This window comes from Gallinula chloropus (genome assembly GCF_964237585.1).
Source record: "Gallinula chloropus genome assembly, chromosome: 4".
In the NCBI taxonomy this organism is placed as follows: Eukaryota; Metazoa; Chordata; class Aves; order Gruiformes; family Rallidae; genus Gallinula; species Gallinula chloropus.
In genome coordinates, this window is record NC_140088.1 from 67,351,039 (window position 1) to 67,368,797 (window position 17,759).

Below are 17,759 nucleotides of genomic sequence, written 5' to 3' on the forward strand. Positions count from 1 at the left end.
GGATGTATTCAAGCCAGGTTAATTGGGGCTTTGGGCAACCTGATCTAGTGGAGCCTGGTATTCCTCCCCATGAGAGGTGTGGAACTAGATGGTCTTTGAGGTCCCTTCCAACTCAAAGCATTCTGTGATTCTATGATTTTGTTATCCTCTCCTCATAGGAAGAGTGGTCTAAGTCTCGTCAGGATTTTTAAATTGCAGGTGATTATACATATTGCTGTAAGTTGACATGAGTCAACTATGACAGAGATGCCAAAGCCAGTGTTAACACCTTCCAAAGACACTGATGTGTTTGGGATGGTTATTAGGTCCCAAGAAGGAGCTAAACCTACATGCTCAAATTAAAATGGACTTACAGTCCATCCTTTTTCCTCCCATAACCTGCACTCAGCTTAGCTTCTGATGTACCTACAAACTCCTTTATTCCCATTTTTGGAGGTAACGTGCCTTTCAGATGAGTGGAAATTCAAATTGGTAGTAGCCTGACCCTGTTCTGACCGGCGTGTCCCTCTACCGTTTTCAGACTGACCTGATGGTTGCATTATTTATTTTAGATATGAGTTGCAAAGTAGAATTCTCCTTTGAGAACCCTAGGCCAGCTGTGTCAGGTGTGCCTAACCCAGGAACTCATCCTTCTCCAGGATAATTTAGCCATCCTCAGAGGATACTCTCTGATGTTCTCTGCACCATCTACTGATCCACCACTTAGCCACACCTGCATATCCACCTGTGCCTTGGCATCTGCTTCTGTGGGAGAAACTTGTCTTCCCTTCAATTTACACTGTCAGCTGCAACTTAGTATTTGAATTTGGGATTAATACAATGCAGCTTCCAACCAATTTCAGCTCATCTGCTACCCAAATACTAGATTAATATTTGCTTTGGAGGCAAGAAATCTTCGCTGAAGCTTGATTTGGAAAGAGGTTCCTCTAGATCCTTTTGTTCCTTAAAGCTTATCTACCCGTTCAGAACTGAGTTTTACTTTCCTATATAGCACAGACCAAAATGACAAACTGTTGTGCTACTATACTGCAACTGGAGTAAGGGAAGACACTACTGATGAATACCAGTCAGGTTTCTGAGTTACCTGTGTGAAAAAGCCTGAAAAAAGCCAGAAAAATGTTTTGAAGCCTGTACCACTTCTTTTTGCCACTTGTCTGATGGGAAGGGCTGGAGAACTGGAATCAGGGACAAACGAGTCAAACAGCTGCTCATGCCAGCTGAATGTGACTGTCGAGCACCACAATGTGTTGTCAAAGGCATGGGGAGCACTCTGAGAGTCTGCTTCAGAAAACCAAACTTTATTATAATGATGATGATTCAGTATGAGGCAGCCAAGACCTAGATTTGCTGACTGCTGCTGACAGTACGCAACTTTGGTAGAAAGAAATTCCCAAGTAAAGGCAATGTACGTGTAGCAGACATTTTTGGAAATACCTGGATCACCTCCAGCTTTCAGGCTGTAACCAGCCTGTCAGACAATGCCACTGTGTAGCCAAGTAATGCTGGCAGCGGCATGGGACCTTGTGCAGCACAACCATGACCCTCGCTCAGGCATTTAGGGCGACCACAATTTACATGGCAAATTAACGCTAACGGCGAGGGAGCTCTCTGTGAGCTTGGTGCTACAGAGCTGGCACGGCCCATGGGGAAGCCGCTGCACCTGGCCCCCCGGTACGGTACTTATTACTGCCAGGCCTTGCTTTATTTCACAGGTGGCTAGTATGAAAGGGGCAGATGCATTATGGTGGTTTTGGTTCCCCTCTGCCACTTAACAGTACTTAAGGACACGGTTTCAGCCCTGGCAATGCTCTTGGCAGGCTGCCCGCTGGGAGCCGGCCCCACGGGACCTCAGGCTGCAGAGACCACCCTGCCTGCACACCGCATCCACTGAAACCCAGGCGGGCTGCAGCCCCTGACCCGAGGCCTCCAAAGGATGTGGTTTTCCATCCATCCCGCAGAAGGCACACTATGCTGGGGCTGTGCTGGCGGACCCGGGCCGGGACTGCCCAAAGCCACGTGCTTTTGCGAGGACCGTTCCCCAGTCCTCCTTTCCCGCCTTGTGGGGCGGCGGCGGGACAGCACCACACCGTCGCTGGGTAGCAAAGCAGCGCTCCCGCGGTACCAGGGGCCGGCGGCTGCACCTACACTCCGCCACTGTGGCGGCAAAGATGCGTGAGGCGGCACTGAACGCCAAGCCACAAGCGAGGGGCAGCCCCCGGCGGGCCCGGCCGCGCCGCCCTGGCAGGGCAGGCGCCGCCTCCCCCGCCCTTTGCTCAGGCCTCGCGGGAGCCGCCACACGTGGGCGCGGAGATCCCGCGGGGTCGGGCCCCCGGTAGCTGCCGCCACCCTTCTCCTCCCACGTCCCCGCGGTAAGGGAACTAGCTCGCGCCAGTCTCGAGGGAAAAGGCGCGAAAGCGCACGCGCCCAGGCGCCCCGTACGGGCGAGGTGATTGGTAAGGAGAAGATGACGTTATAACTCAGCGCCGACGCCACCGCACATCGTTTCCGAAGGGAGCGGGCCGTAGTCGCTGGTATCGGGGAGTGTTGTGCTCCGCGTCGCCCGGGCTGCGCCTCAGCCTTCTCCGTCGCGGCGGCCGCCAGGTACCTTGAGGGAGACGGCTGGCGCCGGTGCTGTTCCAGCCCTCCCTCCTTCCCTCGCCCGCCTGCGGTCTCCCGCGCCTCGCCGGTGTCGGCCCCGGTGCGCGACAGGTGCGTGGAGAGCCCGTCGCCGGGGTCCGGGGGTGCCGGCCGTTGTGAGGCGGGGCGGGAAGAGGGAGGCAGAGGGAGCGGGAGGGAGGAAGGCGGCGGGCAGGTGCTTCCCTCCCCGCTACCTGGCGGCGCCCCTGGCCTCCCCTTTCCGTGGGAACCTGTCGGTGGGGCCCTCCGGTCCGTCCCGCGGCCGCCGGTCACTCCTCCCGGGTCTTACTGAGCGGTGTCTGACGAGCCCTGCCGCCTTTTTCCTCTTCCCGGCTGTTCCCACAGGCGCTGCGCGGTCGAGCCCGCCTTCGGCGCCGGAGGCGGTGGCGGTAGGTTAACAGCATGAGCCTGTACAACCTGGACCGCTTTCGCTTTGAGAGGAAGAGAAAGAACGCCGAGCAGGAACCCCAGTCTCCGGCCGCCAAGGTGCAGGTAGCCAGTCGCGCTGCGGCGGGCGGCTCGGCGGCGGGGGATGAGGAGGAAGCGGCAGATGATAGCAGCAGGCCGGACACTCCGGCGTCGGATGTGGCGGAGAGAACTGGTGAGTCAGGTGCTCTGCGTGCACCGTAAGGACGGTGTAAGGACTTCGTGTCGGGGAATAAAATGGTCGTTGCCTTCGCTTGTTTGCTTGTGTTACTCTTTGCCTGTTTTGCAGACGCACTTTCCTGTGTGCACGTATTTCATAGCCGTTTTCAGGAAAGTAGGCTTATTTGTAGCAGTTCTTGTGCCAGCTGAACCTGTGCAGTCAACTCAGAACCCTTTCTGATAGCTAAAGTGGAAACAATTATTTTTTTTTTTGGTTGAATAAGCAACTGTCTTATGTCTTAAACATCTAATGTATGTTATGCTTTCTCATTGATCATCTTTACAGTCATTTCTTTTAACCTAATATAGTATCTCAGAGCTTTCAAAGGAAAAAAACCCAACTTCTAGTTGCCTGATAAATGCAGCTTGCATGCAGTGTCTTGTATCTTTCATGGAAGTGTGAATAACTTGTTAGCTCAGTAATTTATTGAGTTGGTTGGGTAGACAGGCTGTATCTGTTTGCATTCATCAGTTAATAGTTATAAACAACTGTAGGGGCTGTCAGCTGTATAATTGCATTTGTCAGTAGCTTTTCTGGTACTGAAGCAGTAAGAATGGAAGAAAAGAAATTATTTGTTTCTGATTGTTTTATGCATTCTGGCCATTCCATCTAATTTCTGATACAGATGCCAAGATGCAGGTGTTACTGGAGAGATGAGACAGACCTTGACTATGTATTTAGTCAGTAGCGGAGCAACAGTATTAGTTGGTGTTTAACTACACCTTGTTTTGCGTGCAACTTTCCCTTGATAGAGGGTGGTTTATCGTAGTGCCTTATCTCTGCGATAACAGAGAGCCTTTCATGTACAAGGGGCTGGTGAGCCAAATCAATATTATAGTAAACTGGTACTTACTACTCTGTGAATCTTGTTTCTTGTGCAGGCTGACTGGTGTGCTCTCATGTTTACCTTAGTAAACATCAAGTGGTGCTTTATGTTTTAAATAATGTAAGAAGAACTTCTAAATCTTGGCTTGAGCGTTGCCAGTCTGGGGGCTAAGTAGTCTCTCTGCTAACATAGAGGATGTTTTGGTGGCAGGGAGAGCTCAACACAAGAAGCAAGCAACTGTTAGTTGTGGCTTCTGCGTGTGTGTCCTTTGTGACTAATGGGTTGCATGAAAAAACTGGCATTGTGTCCCAAAGTGCACTTCCTCAGGTGTTGTCTTCCTGTTTGTGCTGTCACTGCATTGTGCCTTGCAGGACTTCCTGAATGCAGGTACCCTTAGATGGTGAACATAGATGTGAAGTAGTGGATGGTGCTGCTTGATTTGTCTTTGGTTGATATATGTATTTTTAACTATTTTTTTCTGTTAAACCATCTGTGGACTGACTTTGTCAGCGAAGCATGTTGGTAGACTATAACTACCAAGGCCAACAAACTTGGGAGCTTCTTGTTTGTCAAAATACTGGTCTCCCTTGGCTTATATTCTACAAGGGTAGGACTGAGGAGAAGGGATGTAATACCCAGTTTAGAGGTATGAGTAGGAGTTGAGCTATGAGTGGGCAAAAGCAAAGGTGAAGGGCAGCCTAAAAGAGAAAGCTAAGTAATTGTGAGGAAAACTAGTGGGAGGTGATGGTGGTCACCAGTAAAATGTAGTAGAGTACAAGTGCAGACAAAATTACAGCAAATGATCAACTTAGTGTCCATGGAAGCGGCTGCTGGTGTAGAACTAGGGTCCTGACTAACATTTGAAATTGAAATGTAATGATTAATACTCTGCATTTACATACTGCTTCATCTTTCACAGATAGAAGATGGAGTGGCTTGGTAACTTTTTTTCACTTACTTGCATGTCATTGGGATGTAACCCATTTAAAGGAATTAACCATTTTGGGAAAAAAAAGTCAAATAACATTTTTTACCTCTGTAGATGTTAACCAAAAATAAAATACTCAAATTCTGTCTGCAGGATATGAGGCACTTAAATGTAAAAGAGGATTCTTAGTTTGATTAGCAGATGCTTGTCCTTGTTTCCTAATTAGTGACAGGAAGGCAGGAGTTCTCTTGTTTAGGGCTGGATAAAATGGACAGTGTGTTTTGTGTTTTCATGGAAAAGGTACAGAGGTGACCAGCTCATGGCACTGTGGGCACTCTCTACCGCTAAATACATAAGTCAAAAGTATTGAGTCATCTTGTACAAGAAGCAGTTCACACTCAGCTAACTAAAAATAACTTACCCCAGTGCTAAATAAATCATGTGAGCACAACAATCATTTCTGTTTCTTCTGAAGGAAGAAAATACTGGTGTATCGAACTGGGGAAACAAAAGGAGATTTTTCTTTATCTCACTTATACAAACAAAAAAAGCCATTAAATAGCACTTGGCTTGTTTGTCCTATGTAATTTGATATCATGCAGTCACTGTATGTAAAAAAAAGTTTTAAAACTGGACTTTTTTCCTTCAGTAGCACAAACATTCCAGTATCCCTTTCTAGGGATTTCTTTGGATTTCTGTGTTGTCGCATCTCGAAATGTGCATCTAACAAAGATTGTTTTAGTTAATCTTGGAAAAAATTGTCAGATTGTCTGTTGTATCATGAAACGCTGTGGTGTCTCTAGCTGATTGTTTTGTTTTCCCAGAGCAAACTAACACACATCCAAGGTGCAGAACAATATACTAGTATCTTTGCAATGCTACTTGCTTTCTATTGAACATGCATGCCATGGACTTCAGTAGAGCACTTTGTAGTATAATGGCCAGAAGAATTGGTTGTCTTTATTTGCTTTTGTATATTCAAAATTATACAGGCTTGCAGCAGCTTTGCAGCCAAGTTGTAGTTAATATTTCTGGATATCATTTAACTGAGGGGTGGAAGTAAACTCTGGGGGCAGTTGTCAAATTATATCTGAAAGATACTTCTCTAAAGAGTTGGTAGTAAGCCACTTGAATGTATTTTTCCATTATCTATAAAAATTAGTATTTACTAAATAGCACACTTCATTTGTATTAGTCTGTTAAGAAAGCAATGAAGCTATCGTCCTAACTTTTGAGTTAGAAGCTTTTAATTATGCAAATAGCTTGGTGTATTAAGATGATGAGATTATTCTAATTAGTATAATTCCAACACAGTTCCGCTCCATTTCTATAATTGGAATAATTGTGATTATGAATTTGAAAATTAGATTTGTATTCATGAAGCATGCTTAAAAAGCTTCAACAATTAATTGAAATAAAAGTTGTAGAAGTTAAACTATGTGGATCTCGTTGGTATCCCCTTTGTATGATTCAAATAACCCAAATAACAGTGCTTTTGGGCCATGATGTTCAGAGTGTCGTGGTATTCACTTGCACTGGGGCTGCTGGTGGTTTGTTTTTTGGTTTTTTTGTTCTCCTGTGTTGTCATTTATGATCTGAGGATGCCTTGCCTTTTGCTTATGTCACAGTTTGTTGAGTATAATTCTGCTTAAAGCATTTCTGGGAGAAAGTAATGTCGGTTGCACTTAGTGAACCTTTCTGACAATTCATGGGAAGATGCGGTGAAGTAATTGTCACTCTAAAATGATGTCTTTAAGAAGCACCTTAGAGGTATGCTGATGCTGAGAATTATTTTAGCAAATGCTTACAAGCTGAGAGTGGGGCTTGTTCAGCCTGGAGAAAGCTCTGGGCAGACCTTATTGCAGCCTTCCACTACCTAGAGATATGAGGATATGAAATAGGAGAAGGGGTAATGGCTTTAAACTGAAAGCGGTTAGATTCACATTAGATGTTAGGAAGATACTCTGTGAGGGTGGTAAGGCACTGGCACAGGTTGCCCAGAGCAGCTGCAGCTGCCACCTCCCTGGCAGTGTTCAAGGCCAGGTTGGATGGGGCTTTGGGCATCCTGGCCTAGTGAAGGCAGGGGATTGGAGCTAGGTGGTCTTTGAGGTCCCCTCCAGCCCAAACCATTCTATGATGACTTTCCTTTGAAGCTGGGATACTAATTAGCTTGCAGACTTGAGCATCTCACACTTGATACTACTTTCCAAAACTAGGTGGAAACGACTTTCCATTTGATGATGTGTGTCATGCAGTGTCAGTAAATGTGGTAAGCCTCAAAGTGTTACCTCAGTTTTGTTTTTATCTGGGTGGGAAGAGGCTGACTTTCTGAGTGCAATGTATGGTTTGTGTAGGAGGTTATGTTTAGAATTACAGGGCAGTGTATTACGGCTCTGCACTAGGTATGTGCTTACCCAAAGACTGTAATGAGTATGATTAAAAAGCAAATACAGAATCCAAGGGGACACTTTTTCAAGAGCAGTTGAAGCTGTGCGTTTGCTATATAAACTAAACAACATATTTGTTCTAACATTATGAAGACACTCACATTTGAGTACCTTCTTCCATAACTTAGCATTGTCTCCATACGGTTGTAGACAGTTTGATCCAGTTATTCTTATGGAGTCTTTTTGTACAATAGCAAAAAGCAGTTATATTTTGGTTTTGTTGTCTCCAGTTAGGGATACTCGTGTTTTCTGGCCTTAGAGTCAAGCACTGGCTTTAGGATTGCAAGCATTCCTTAACAGTTCTTTCTAATCACCTATAATGGGGAAATTCTGCTTGCAGTAATCACATGCTTCAGCAATAACTGTTTAACCTGTTACTGCTCTACAAGGTTATAATTTGGTCTAAATATGGGGACTTACTACATATGTGATGTCTTCTCCTCCCCTCCCCCATTAATAAGGGATTCTGTTTAGTGGAATAGGTGAAGCGAGGGGGAGAAGTAAATAGTGCTTTTTTGAGAGGGAGAACACTTTTTCCAGGCAACTTAACATTTCAGAGGTATAGAAACTAGTTGTCAAGAAGACTGGATGGTGATTGCTATTTGAACGAAGTATAAAATGAGAAGCCACCAAGTGAAACAGTGAATATTTTAAATATCTTCCAAAGTTTATATTGTAAGTAATAAAATTATTTTTAAGATCATGTTATTTTTGTAAGTTTTCCTCGTTTTGTTTCTGTCCTTTTTTAAATGCAATAAGGAAGCTGCTTAGCAAAGCTTTCACTTGAATGTCATGCTACTTGCAGGAGGAGTATGTTTGGAATATAGTCTAACCACAAGGCAAAGATCATGAAAACTGGCTTGATTAGTTTTGTTAATTTAATAGAGATGTGAACTTCTCATGTTTCTTATAGACCTGTTTCGATATTTCCATTCACGTGCTCTTATGTATCTCTCATTCCTGTCCTGTTGTGATAGCCTATGCTCAGCTAGCTCAGCTTTATAACCTTTAGAGTTGTTCTGCTTTATTTTACTTTGCTGGAGAGGAATTGTTCAAATAAATTAAACCTTCAACTTTAAAACTAATAAAAAGCAGAGAAACACTCGGGGTTGGAATTGTTGCAGTTTTGTGAGGCTGTGCTGCTGAGATGGTTTTTGTAAGCAGCAGTTACAGTTTTCTGCCAGCCTCAGTGTAAACTTCGGACAATTCAAGGCCAAAGTCTCAGAGATAATCACAGCTCCTCTGAGAATCACATATAGGAGAAAAAACTGGGAAGTAGCTGCACTTTGCCACTGGAGAAGGGAGTGAGAAGATGGAATGAGCTGTGCAGACACCAAGGCTGGGAAAGGGTGGGGGAGGAGGCGACCCAGGTGCAGGGCCATTTTTCTCTCCGGCAGCCCATGGAGAAACCCATGGAAAAGGCCGAGACCCCACCTGCAGCCGGTGGAGGGGCTCCACACTGGATGGAGCAGGTGGAGACATAGAGAAGATGCTGTGACCCTATGTTGGGATAAGCCCCTGCCAGCACTTGCAGCCATGAAGAGAATCAGAGACACAGAGATGAGCGAGAGAGAGTTTTGCATTAGAACAGGTTTGCTGGAGGAGGCTTATAACCCTGTGGAGGACTGGGACTGAGAGACATTGTGATAAAGAGATAAAGCCCTGTGGGAAAGGACTCCTGTTGGAGAAGTTCGTGGAGGACTGTCTCCCATGGGTGAGACCCCCACGGTGCAGCAGGGAGAGGGTGTGGAATGAATGCCCCCCCACACACCCCGGCCGAGAAGGAAACCAACTTGCAAGGGACTGACCGAAGCCCCCATCTCCCAGTCCCTGCCCCCCTGTGCTGCAATCGGGGGGAAAAGGGAGTGAAATCATGACTAGAGTGAAGTCTGCTAAGAATGGAGCAGGAGGGGAGATAGAGGTGTTTTAAGATCTGGAAAAGGAAAACAGCTCATGAAGAAGTAACCAAGAACCCCATTTTTTCCCAGCCCCTGCCCCCTGTGCTGCGAATAGGGGGAAAGAAGGGAGCAAAATCCTGACTGAAGTCTGCTAAGAAGGGAGTGGTGGGGGGAAAGTGTTTTAAGATCTGGTTACGTTTGTTTTAAAATCTGGTCATGCTTCTGACTCTGGTTTTCACTGATCTTTGTAGTGTAGTGTAATAAAGTAGGTAGTTTTCTTTCCTTCACTCTGTGTTGAGTCTGTTTTGCCCATGTCATTCAATGACAAGATGATCTCTCCCTGTCCTTATTTTGACTCCCGAGCCTCTTAATATATTATTTTCTCCCCTGTCCATCTAAGAAGGGGAGTAATAGACTGATTTTGGTGGGTGTGTGGCCTCTAGCCAGGGCTAAACCACCTCAGGAAGGGATCTTAAAGGTTATCTAGTTCAAACCCTCCACCTACCCCGAAGGTATCTTGTTTTTCTTCTGACTTAATCTTAAATGGTTTTCAGATAATGAAAGCAACGTGTGTCGAAGGTCTCCTTCCAAACATGAATTGATAGAAGAAGATTCTGCTGAGGAGCTTTCTACTGCCAATGTGGTGTTCTTGGTTGTGAGGAGGCTGGTTTTGGGACAGTATGTTATTGCTTCAGAATTAGTAATTTCTATGCCTTCCTAAGTTTATGTGTCTATGTACTTTTAAAGGCAACAAGGTTACCTAGCAAAGTGAGGCTTTTGTGTCTTCTAAAAATCATTACCATAATCCTCCATTATGTTTTGAAAGTGACAGAAAAGGTTTAGATTTTTATGGTAACTCAATTAAAACCAATCACAGGAGAAGGAGTTAGACACCCTGTAACTTACTTGTCCATTGTGATATTAAGTTAATTTATTCTGGGCTCCTCTGTGTTTAGTCTCTGCTGTCAAATCAGCTTTGAAAACTGGTGTTGGGCTCTGTAGTAGCTCAAGTTGGCAAGTTTGTGCATTAATGAATGGAGACTGAAGAAGCTATTTTTATTTCCAGCAGAAGTTATGGTTCCAGAGGTAGGAGTTGAGAGAGCACCAGTGGTGTTTGGATTATATGCATGTGAGTTTTAAGAAACGATAGATGTGCTAGAGGGGGTAGGATGCCCGTGATGCTGTATTTGCATTATGAGGATGTAAAATCCTTTTATATCAGGACTCATGCTGACAATTGGATCATTAAAACTCAACTCTCCTTGGTGTTTTGTAGCTGACTCCCCTGCACCTTCTTTCTGTCACAGTTTTTGTCTTTTTTCTTATTTGCGATTCAGGCTTTTTAGTGCACAGAGGTTTGGGGTCTTTTTCACCTGTCCAGCACCCCAATTCAGACTGTATTACTGCCTGCCACCCCTCACTGAGGCTTTTTTAATAAACCACAGCTATTCTGTCTCTAATTTTGAGGTCTCTTCTATTTTCTCTTGCTCTGTGTTCACACCCGTCAAGTTATCAACAGTGGGGAGCTTCTGTTAGTTCAGTGTGAGGAGTGGGTTAAAAGGCCTGTCGTCTTTGTGCCAGGGCGTGGTGACTGGTGGGAGAGCCCAAATAACCTAATAGGAAGAATGGCCTCTGCCCCACCTTCTCCCATGAGTGGAGGGTGATGCCCATCACAGTAAGTCCACAGCAAAGCTGTTGGGAGCTCCATTCAGCCTGAGAAGGGTTGCTAACTTTTGAGGGTGTGGAATGTGAGTAAGAGCATTTTAGGTTCATACAAAGCTTGCTATGGGATGTTCAAAGGGAGGAACCAAAGGTGGAGGAAGGATCAGAGAGGGGCTTGAGGAGGATCGACTTGGGGGGAGCGGAGAAGGAGTGCTAAGGGTCTAACAGGTGGTGGTCACATGTAGACCAGTCAGTATACTTGTCTGGCTGTGCCCCATTCATGATCACCATTGTTAGTCCTGTATTCTCGTTAAAATCTTGTCCTAGCTATCCTTCTGGGTGAGGGGAATCTGTTTGGTGTGCACAGAGGTCTGAGTGCCAGCAGCTGGAGTGAGGACCAGGGGTCACAGGATCTGCTCCTGTGCCTGGGGGCAATTGGAGGGATAAAATGAATGCTAAATCAAGCGATGGCCAGGGTGGGCTGTGGAGGACTGCCTGTCTGTGGTCCAACCCTGCTGTGCAGCCCCTGTGGAGGGGCTGAGGGTACCTGAGGACAGCCAGCAAGCAGGTGAAGCGGCCTGGGAAGCCAGGGAGGGACCAGAGGGCCTGAGTTGCCTCTTTGTGTGTGGGGCAGCCCAGGACAAGGGGACCCGACACTTGTCACTGGATGGAGGGTGGAGAGAGACCTGGTGTCCGTGTCTGAGAGTCTGTGCAAGGGGGTCTGTTCTGACAGCCAGAGTGGGTCCTGGGGGTTCCTTTGCTCAGGTACCAGCAGGGTCGGAAGCTGAGGCTCCATCTTGGGTGGAGCCTGTGTATGTGCTGCAAGTGGACCTTCGTTGTGATGTTCCGGGTGCTTGCCAGTCACCTGAGAAGCAGATTCTTCTTTGTCATGAAAGACAGACAAAGCCCTTATGAAACCTGGTCAGTAAGAAGTACAGAAATATGACAGGTTATGGAGGCAGTTAAATGGAAATTAAAGGCTGTGTTGCTCTACTGAAAAAAAGACAGTTCTTACTCTGTCAGAGTTAGTTACATTTGTATTTTGTGGATTAAAAGCTGAGATGATGATAATTATGTGCTCATCCTTCTTGCTTCTCTGTTTCCAGACCGATAGGCTAATGCCTGGTAGAAGTGTTAAAAATCCTATTTTCATTAGAATTTTTCTTGTGTGTAACTAAGGTCATCTGAAGACTTGGGGCTTCACTGATTGCTTCTTTAAAAACTCTCATTGAACCCTCCTTTACATTTCTGCATAGATACTAAACAAGTACCTCCTTTACAGCAGTATGTTATATGACATTCAGTATCGTATTTCTGTAGTTTATTTGGTACCTTTCCTTTTCAAACCAGTATCACCTGATAGTTTCCTGTGTCAACAGATTGCTTGTACTTTTAGGATTTTCCCCCCCCGCCCCCCCCATGAGTGCTGCCACAGTGAGTTAGTTTAAATTTATTTTCCAGTAGGTTACTTTCATACAGAAAATACTTTCTGCAACTCTGTGGGTTCATCTTCCTTTCTCCAGTCATATGCCTCCGGGGTCTATAATTTGTCTGGTCTTAAAGAAAATTACTTGGTTTACCAACTATTCTTTCTTTTACAGCACTGGCTGTAAAAACGGTGAAGTGTTAGAGAGGAACAAAGTCTTGGGCAGGTGGGGCTGCTGCACTCAGTCAGGCTGCATACAGTGCTTGGCTCATGCTTTGCACAAAATGCCTTGAGTGCTTTTCTCAGTTACTGACAAGAAATAGCTCACTTGATACTCAGACACAATTGACACCTCTCTAGTTCTGTTTAGTTTAGATTTGAAGGCAGAAGGGCAAGAGGCTGCATGTTCAAGTCCACGTGTCTCAATTAAAAATTGGGGTCTTTTCCTTAGTGCTTGCTAGAGACAGCAGCAGAACAGTTCTAAGCTCTGTAGGCAGTGGGTTGAACCATGTGTTTTACCTTGCCCAAGCTTATATGGGACCTTCAGAGTTGTTAGAACCCTTTTGACGTACACAGTACACGCAGTTAGAGCATACTGTGTCTTAGCTGTGCTTGGTACTGTCCTGAAAGAGGGTGTCAGGGCAAAGTCTAATAAAGCGTGGGATTTCTGGTTCTGTTTTACAGTGTTCCAGTACTCTCTCCACTTCAGGTTCAAGACCTATTTTCTGCGACAGGTTTTGTGTAGATTTTCTGCTATGGTTGTGTTTTCCCATCTGGCTTTGTGCGTGGGGTTGGTTCCAGTGTAGTGGACATTGGGGGACACGGTTATGCATTACTCCTGACTGGTTTGGGAGTTACATGGATAGACCAGGTGCTTCTGCTTTCGGTTGTATTACAAGCGTGCTCAGAACTGAAAAGTTAGTTCGTGTTAATGCACCTCTAGTGGGTCAATTTTGCAGGTGTATCTGCAGCTAGTATGTGGCTGGTGAGATGTCTGTCTTCACAGCGACATACCTTGATTGTGTATAGATTCTGTATATGCCAATGCTTCGTACAGAACATGGGACATCTTTCCATATGCTAAGCTTCCTTGTTAAGAATCATCTGGAACATCATGTCACAGAATACTGACTAAATAGATTATCTCTCTATAGGAATTGCAACTTAACCTGTTGAGTTCCTTGGTATATCTTCTGAGTTTTCTGCACCGTCAGGCTGGCCTTCCCTCTCTGAAAAGTCATTACGATAAGCAAGTAACAGATACAGCACTATGTTTCTATCCATGGCCTGATCAGCCTGGAAGTAGTTCAGAGTATTTTGCTGATATTAATTTTTCCCAAAAATATTAACGTATTTGTAAGTAGTTATTAACTTTGAAATACATGGTCTCTTCAATTTTGTGGTATAAAAATTACTTGTTTGGTATAAGAGGACTGAGCCTTTTTTACCAGGTAAATTACCACTTGAAGGAATACATCTTACAGAAATTTTCCATGCGTAAGGATGTGAGCTCTGTTTAAATGGTTGCTGTGTATAAGGAAGAAGTCATAACTATGTGTACAGACAAGCATTTGAAGTTGTAAGTCTTAAGTCATTGTCTCCTATCTTTTCTCTTATTGAAATGGCTTATACAGGGTACTCCACCATCCCAGAAACTCCTGAAGACCAGATGACACGGAAACGATCTTATTTCAAGCAGCGAAGAGGGGTACACTTCCTGGATGTGTCATCTAGTGAAGATGAAGAACCAAGAAAATTCAGTGCTGCAAAAGAAAACAGGGCTCCGAGGAGAGATGTGGCTGTAATGTATGTCTTAAGCCAATTTTCTCTAATGTTATACATCTAACCTGATGTGATGTTCTAAATTGAAAATCAGAGGCTAGGTTCTGGCTTACTGGTTTGTGATTTACCTGCCCCTCTAAACTTCAGTTTAGAGTTTTTAGTGGATTTCTGGGAAAGAAGAATCCATCTCTTTAGCCATCTCAGAGAAGACGGTTGGGAGGGGATGAGTCCTGTGATGTTCATTATATGTTTGTGCATTTGCCCCTCTGAAAACCTTTTAATGACAGTTGAAAGCTTAACCATAATATATTTGCTTTGTTAGTTTTAAAGTTGATCTTAGCTTGTTTTTGTGGTTGTTTTGTGGGTCTCTTTTGTTGTTGTTTTCTTTGTTTATTCATTTTAAGAAACCATAGTGCACAGGAGAGCAAGCAGAGATTGTCTGTAGCTAACGATAGCATTATTAGTTGCATGATATGTGTGCTATACTTTGTGATAACTGTTTAAGTGATTCGGAAACTTGTATTTTTTGAATAAGCTAGGAGAGAAGAGAATGGTGTACAAGTTACTTGTGTGTGCGCTGAAAAGGCAGCATTGAGAATGCAGGAGAGACAAGATATGGCCAGACATCTCCTGCAACCAATTGTGGCTTAAAACCCCCCCTGATATTTATTACCTGCTAGTTAAATGTCTCTGTGACCAGAATGTGGTAACTGCCTGTGCCCTTTCAGTGTTCTTATGCTAAGCAAAACAAGATGGAATACTCTGGGGTTTTTTGACAGTCTGTCTGTACTAATCTGTGGAAAACTTCTAATGGGAGTAGCAACCTTTAACAGGTGTAGTCTCTTGTCAGATTTTTCAGTCCATAGAGCATGGAGTTAGTGAAGCTTGTTAGCAGAAATGAAATAATGCTTTTTCCTGCTGCTATTATCTGGAATTCTTGATTATTTTTAAAACTTTTTTGAATGCATCTCGTGTGAGGCTCCAGCTTAATGCAGATTCTTGATAAGAAAAAATAAATAAATTAGGAGTTGACAGAAACAGGAGATCACTGTTTATGGTTTAAGTTGTAGATTGTGCAAGGATACAGAGACAGCAAGCTGGTTGCCCGCACCGCGTTGGTTTGTGTAAGTGGAGTGCTGTGTAAGTAGAGTTACAGTGCTGCTGGGATCAACCTAATTTGGAAGCAGTACAAGCGGCCTGGTGCGGGATGGAGCTGACGCTGATAAGCCATGCAGGATCCAACTTGCAGAGCCACAGCTTGCGGCTGCTGTACTGCATTCTCATTACTGGAATGAGAGCCAGACAGAAAGGTTCCTGCTAGTGGGGTTCTTGAACATAAGTTACGTCCTCTTATACTCTGAGCTACTCCTGTGTAGCTGCTGATTATGTACCAGGCACCTCAGTGCCTGATGCGTTAGCACAGTGTGTTGGCTTGGGTGAAAGTGGCCTTTTGATAAAGTAGTGAACAACTTGAGAGCATGACTGGAGTTAGCTTGGATTTGGACAAACTTAGGAGCTCTGGTGTCTGCTGAATTTTGCCTGGCTTTGCACAGAATCAGTCAATTGAGTGTCTTTGCACTGTGCATTTTATTGCACTTGTTACCTAGTGTTTGGGGATTTTGTGATTTATCTATCTATCTATTTATTTATTTATTTATTTTCCTTTTTGTGGGGTATTGGAGTGCCCCTTATCCTGAATAAGGGAGAGAGCAGAAAGCAAGTCTTTCCTAAGAGGAAGTTTGCCACAAGTATCACTACCAGAATCATTGTTTGAACTCTGGGGAAAAAGCAGAACTCTTAACGCAAGGTTTTGTGGGTTGGAGTCATACTCATTAGTGGTTAAGTGAGCTTTTTTCTTCATGCTTGATAAGAATGTGATTATACAGAGAGGACAAGATTTATGATGTGTGCAGCTCTTGCTTTGTTGACAAGCATCTAGATGTTAGTCCCTGATAGGAAACGATAGAGTGATTACAGTGCTACCATTTCCATTTGGATTGATTTTTAAATGCAGGTTATAAACAAACTTTTTTCTTTATCAAGGCAAAAAGATCTGGAATATGCTAGTATAATTTTAGTGTATCATTTCACTAAGACTTTTTTTAAGTGGATGTTGAATCACCTCTTGAAGCTTACAATTGGATGGCTGGGTGTATTGGAGGAATTTGGGTTTTTTCACTGTAGGAGAAACAACTGGAGAGTCCATGTAGCTTTGCATGACCCTTGAACAGGATAGGGAGAAAGGGATTATTTGATGAGCAGTTGTCTCAAAATAGCATGTTTTCTATGTAAGTGGCATGTTACTACTTTTTCCAGAATTGTGTTGCAATCTGCCTGTTGCAACTGCTAAAGAAAGCGTGAAGGAAAACAGGTTTCTTTTTAGTCTTTTACCAAATCTGTAGGGAGACCTGTAGGCAACCCTTTCTCATGGTGAAATCCCTATGAAATGGCAAACTCCTTACAATTCAACTGATTTTCATTCAGGAAAGGAGATTTTTATGTGTCTGTGGAGAACAGTCAGAGGGGACACCTTTGCTGATGTTCAGTAATATAATGAAAAACACATAGGGATTGATTTTTCTGCAGGTTAGCTCTAATAATAAATCTTCCAGTAAATTTAGGCCTTTGCCTTTTCCAGGAAGGTTCTTCCCATGTTGAAGGTGCTGCATAAGGATCTCTGAATTTTCTTTCTCAGTGAGCTGAGAACTAGGACAGAGAGATGTACTGTATCTGCCAAGTGTTTACAAAGAACGTATCCCCATCTGTTTATCTGTTGGGCAAATAAATGCTATCAAAACTGAGATAAACTTTGCATGGTCTGATGTAATTCAGGTACCTGAAATGAGTGAGTGTATTCAGGTGGTTGTAGCTAAATTGGCAAGTAAAGTTTTGTAGCACAGTATGGGGATAAGTCATGGTATTTCCCTTGTCCCTCCTTTCTTTTGCTCGGTTGAAATGTGTTGACTGCAAACAGAAGGCTGTAGCTAATCCCATGTGCTGTATTTTGTCCTGCATAGGAGGTACCGCTTTGGTACACATTGGCTCAGCGTTACTGAACACATCAAAACACATTTTGTACCATCCTGCTGGTCTTGCTTTACAGTAACCTTCTAGTAAAGTATTCATAAACAAAAATGAATGGTTATTCTTTTTATCCTTGCATTGTAGCTCTGAACAGTCTGATGATGATGATGATGATGAACAGCCTGAAGATGAACTTCCCCGATTGGCATACGTAAATGGTGGGGATCAGCCGCCAGCTGTGGAGAAGGGTGTAGAGGACGTCACAGACACAAAGCTGCAAACACTGAAGGAACTTTTTCCCCAAAGAAGTGACCAAGAATTACTACAAGTAATCATGCTCTTGATTTATTTTGACGGCTGTTCTTTACACAGCATTCCTAAACATCTGTCTATGTTAGAGGGAACAGCCGTAACTCTTATATAATTCTTACAGCAAGAGGGTATATAGAGATAGTGTATTTTAGGGGACCTACAGCCATGTAA

The 17,759-nt window shown here is 44.2% G+C and overlaps 1 protein-coding gene across 1 annotated transcript in view; it reads left to right on the forward strand.

The window, feature by feature from the left end:
* The first annotated feature begins 2,683 nt into the window (after nt 1-2,683).
* SMARCAD1 (SNF2 related chromatin remodeling ATPase with DExD box 1) overlaps nt 2,684-17,759 on the forward strand; it is a 45,768-nt gene continuing 30,692 nt past the window's right edge. The window contains exons 1-4 of the mRNA XM_084263321.1: nt 2,684-2,709; nt 2,983-3,238; nt 14,105-14,276; nt 17,421-17,604. Coding sequence (XP_084119447.1) covers nt 3,040-3,238; nt 14,105-14,276; nt 17,421-17,604 — 555 coding nt within the window. The 5' untranslated portion in view covers nt 2,684-2,709; nt 2,983-3,039. The remainder of the gene's footprint in view (nt 2,710-2,982; nt 3,239-14,104; nt 14,277-17,420; nt 17,605-17,759) is intronic.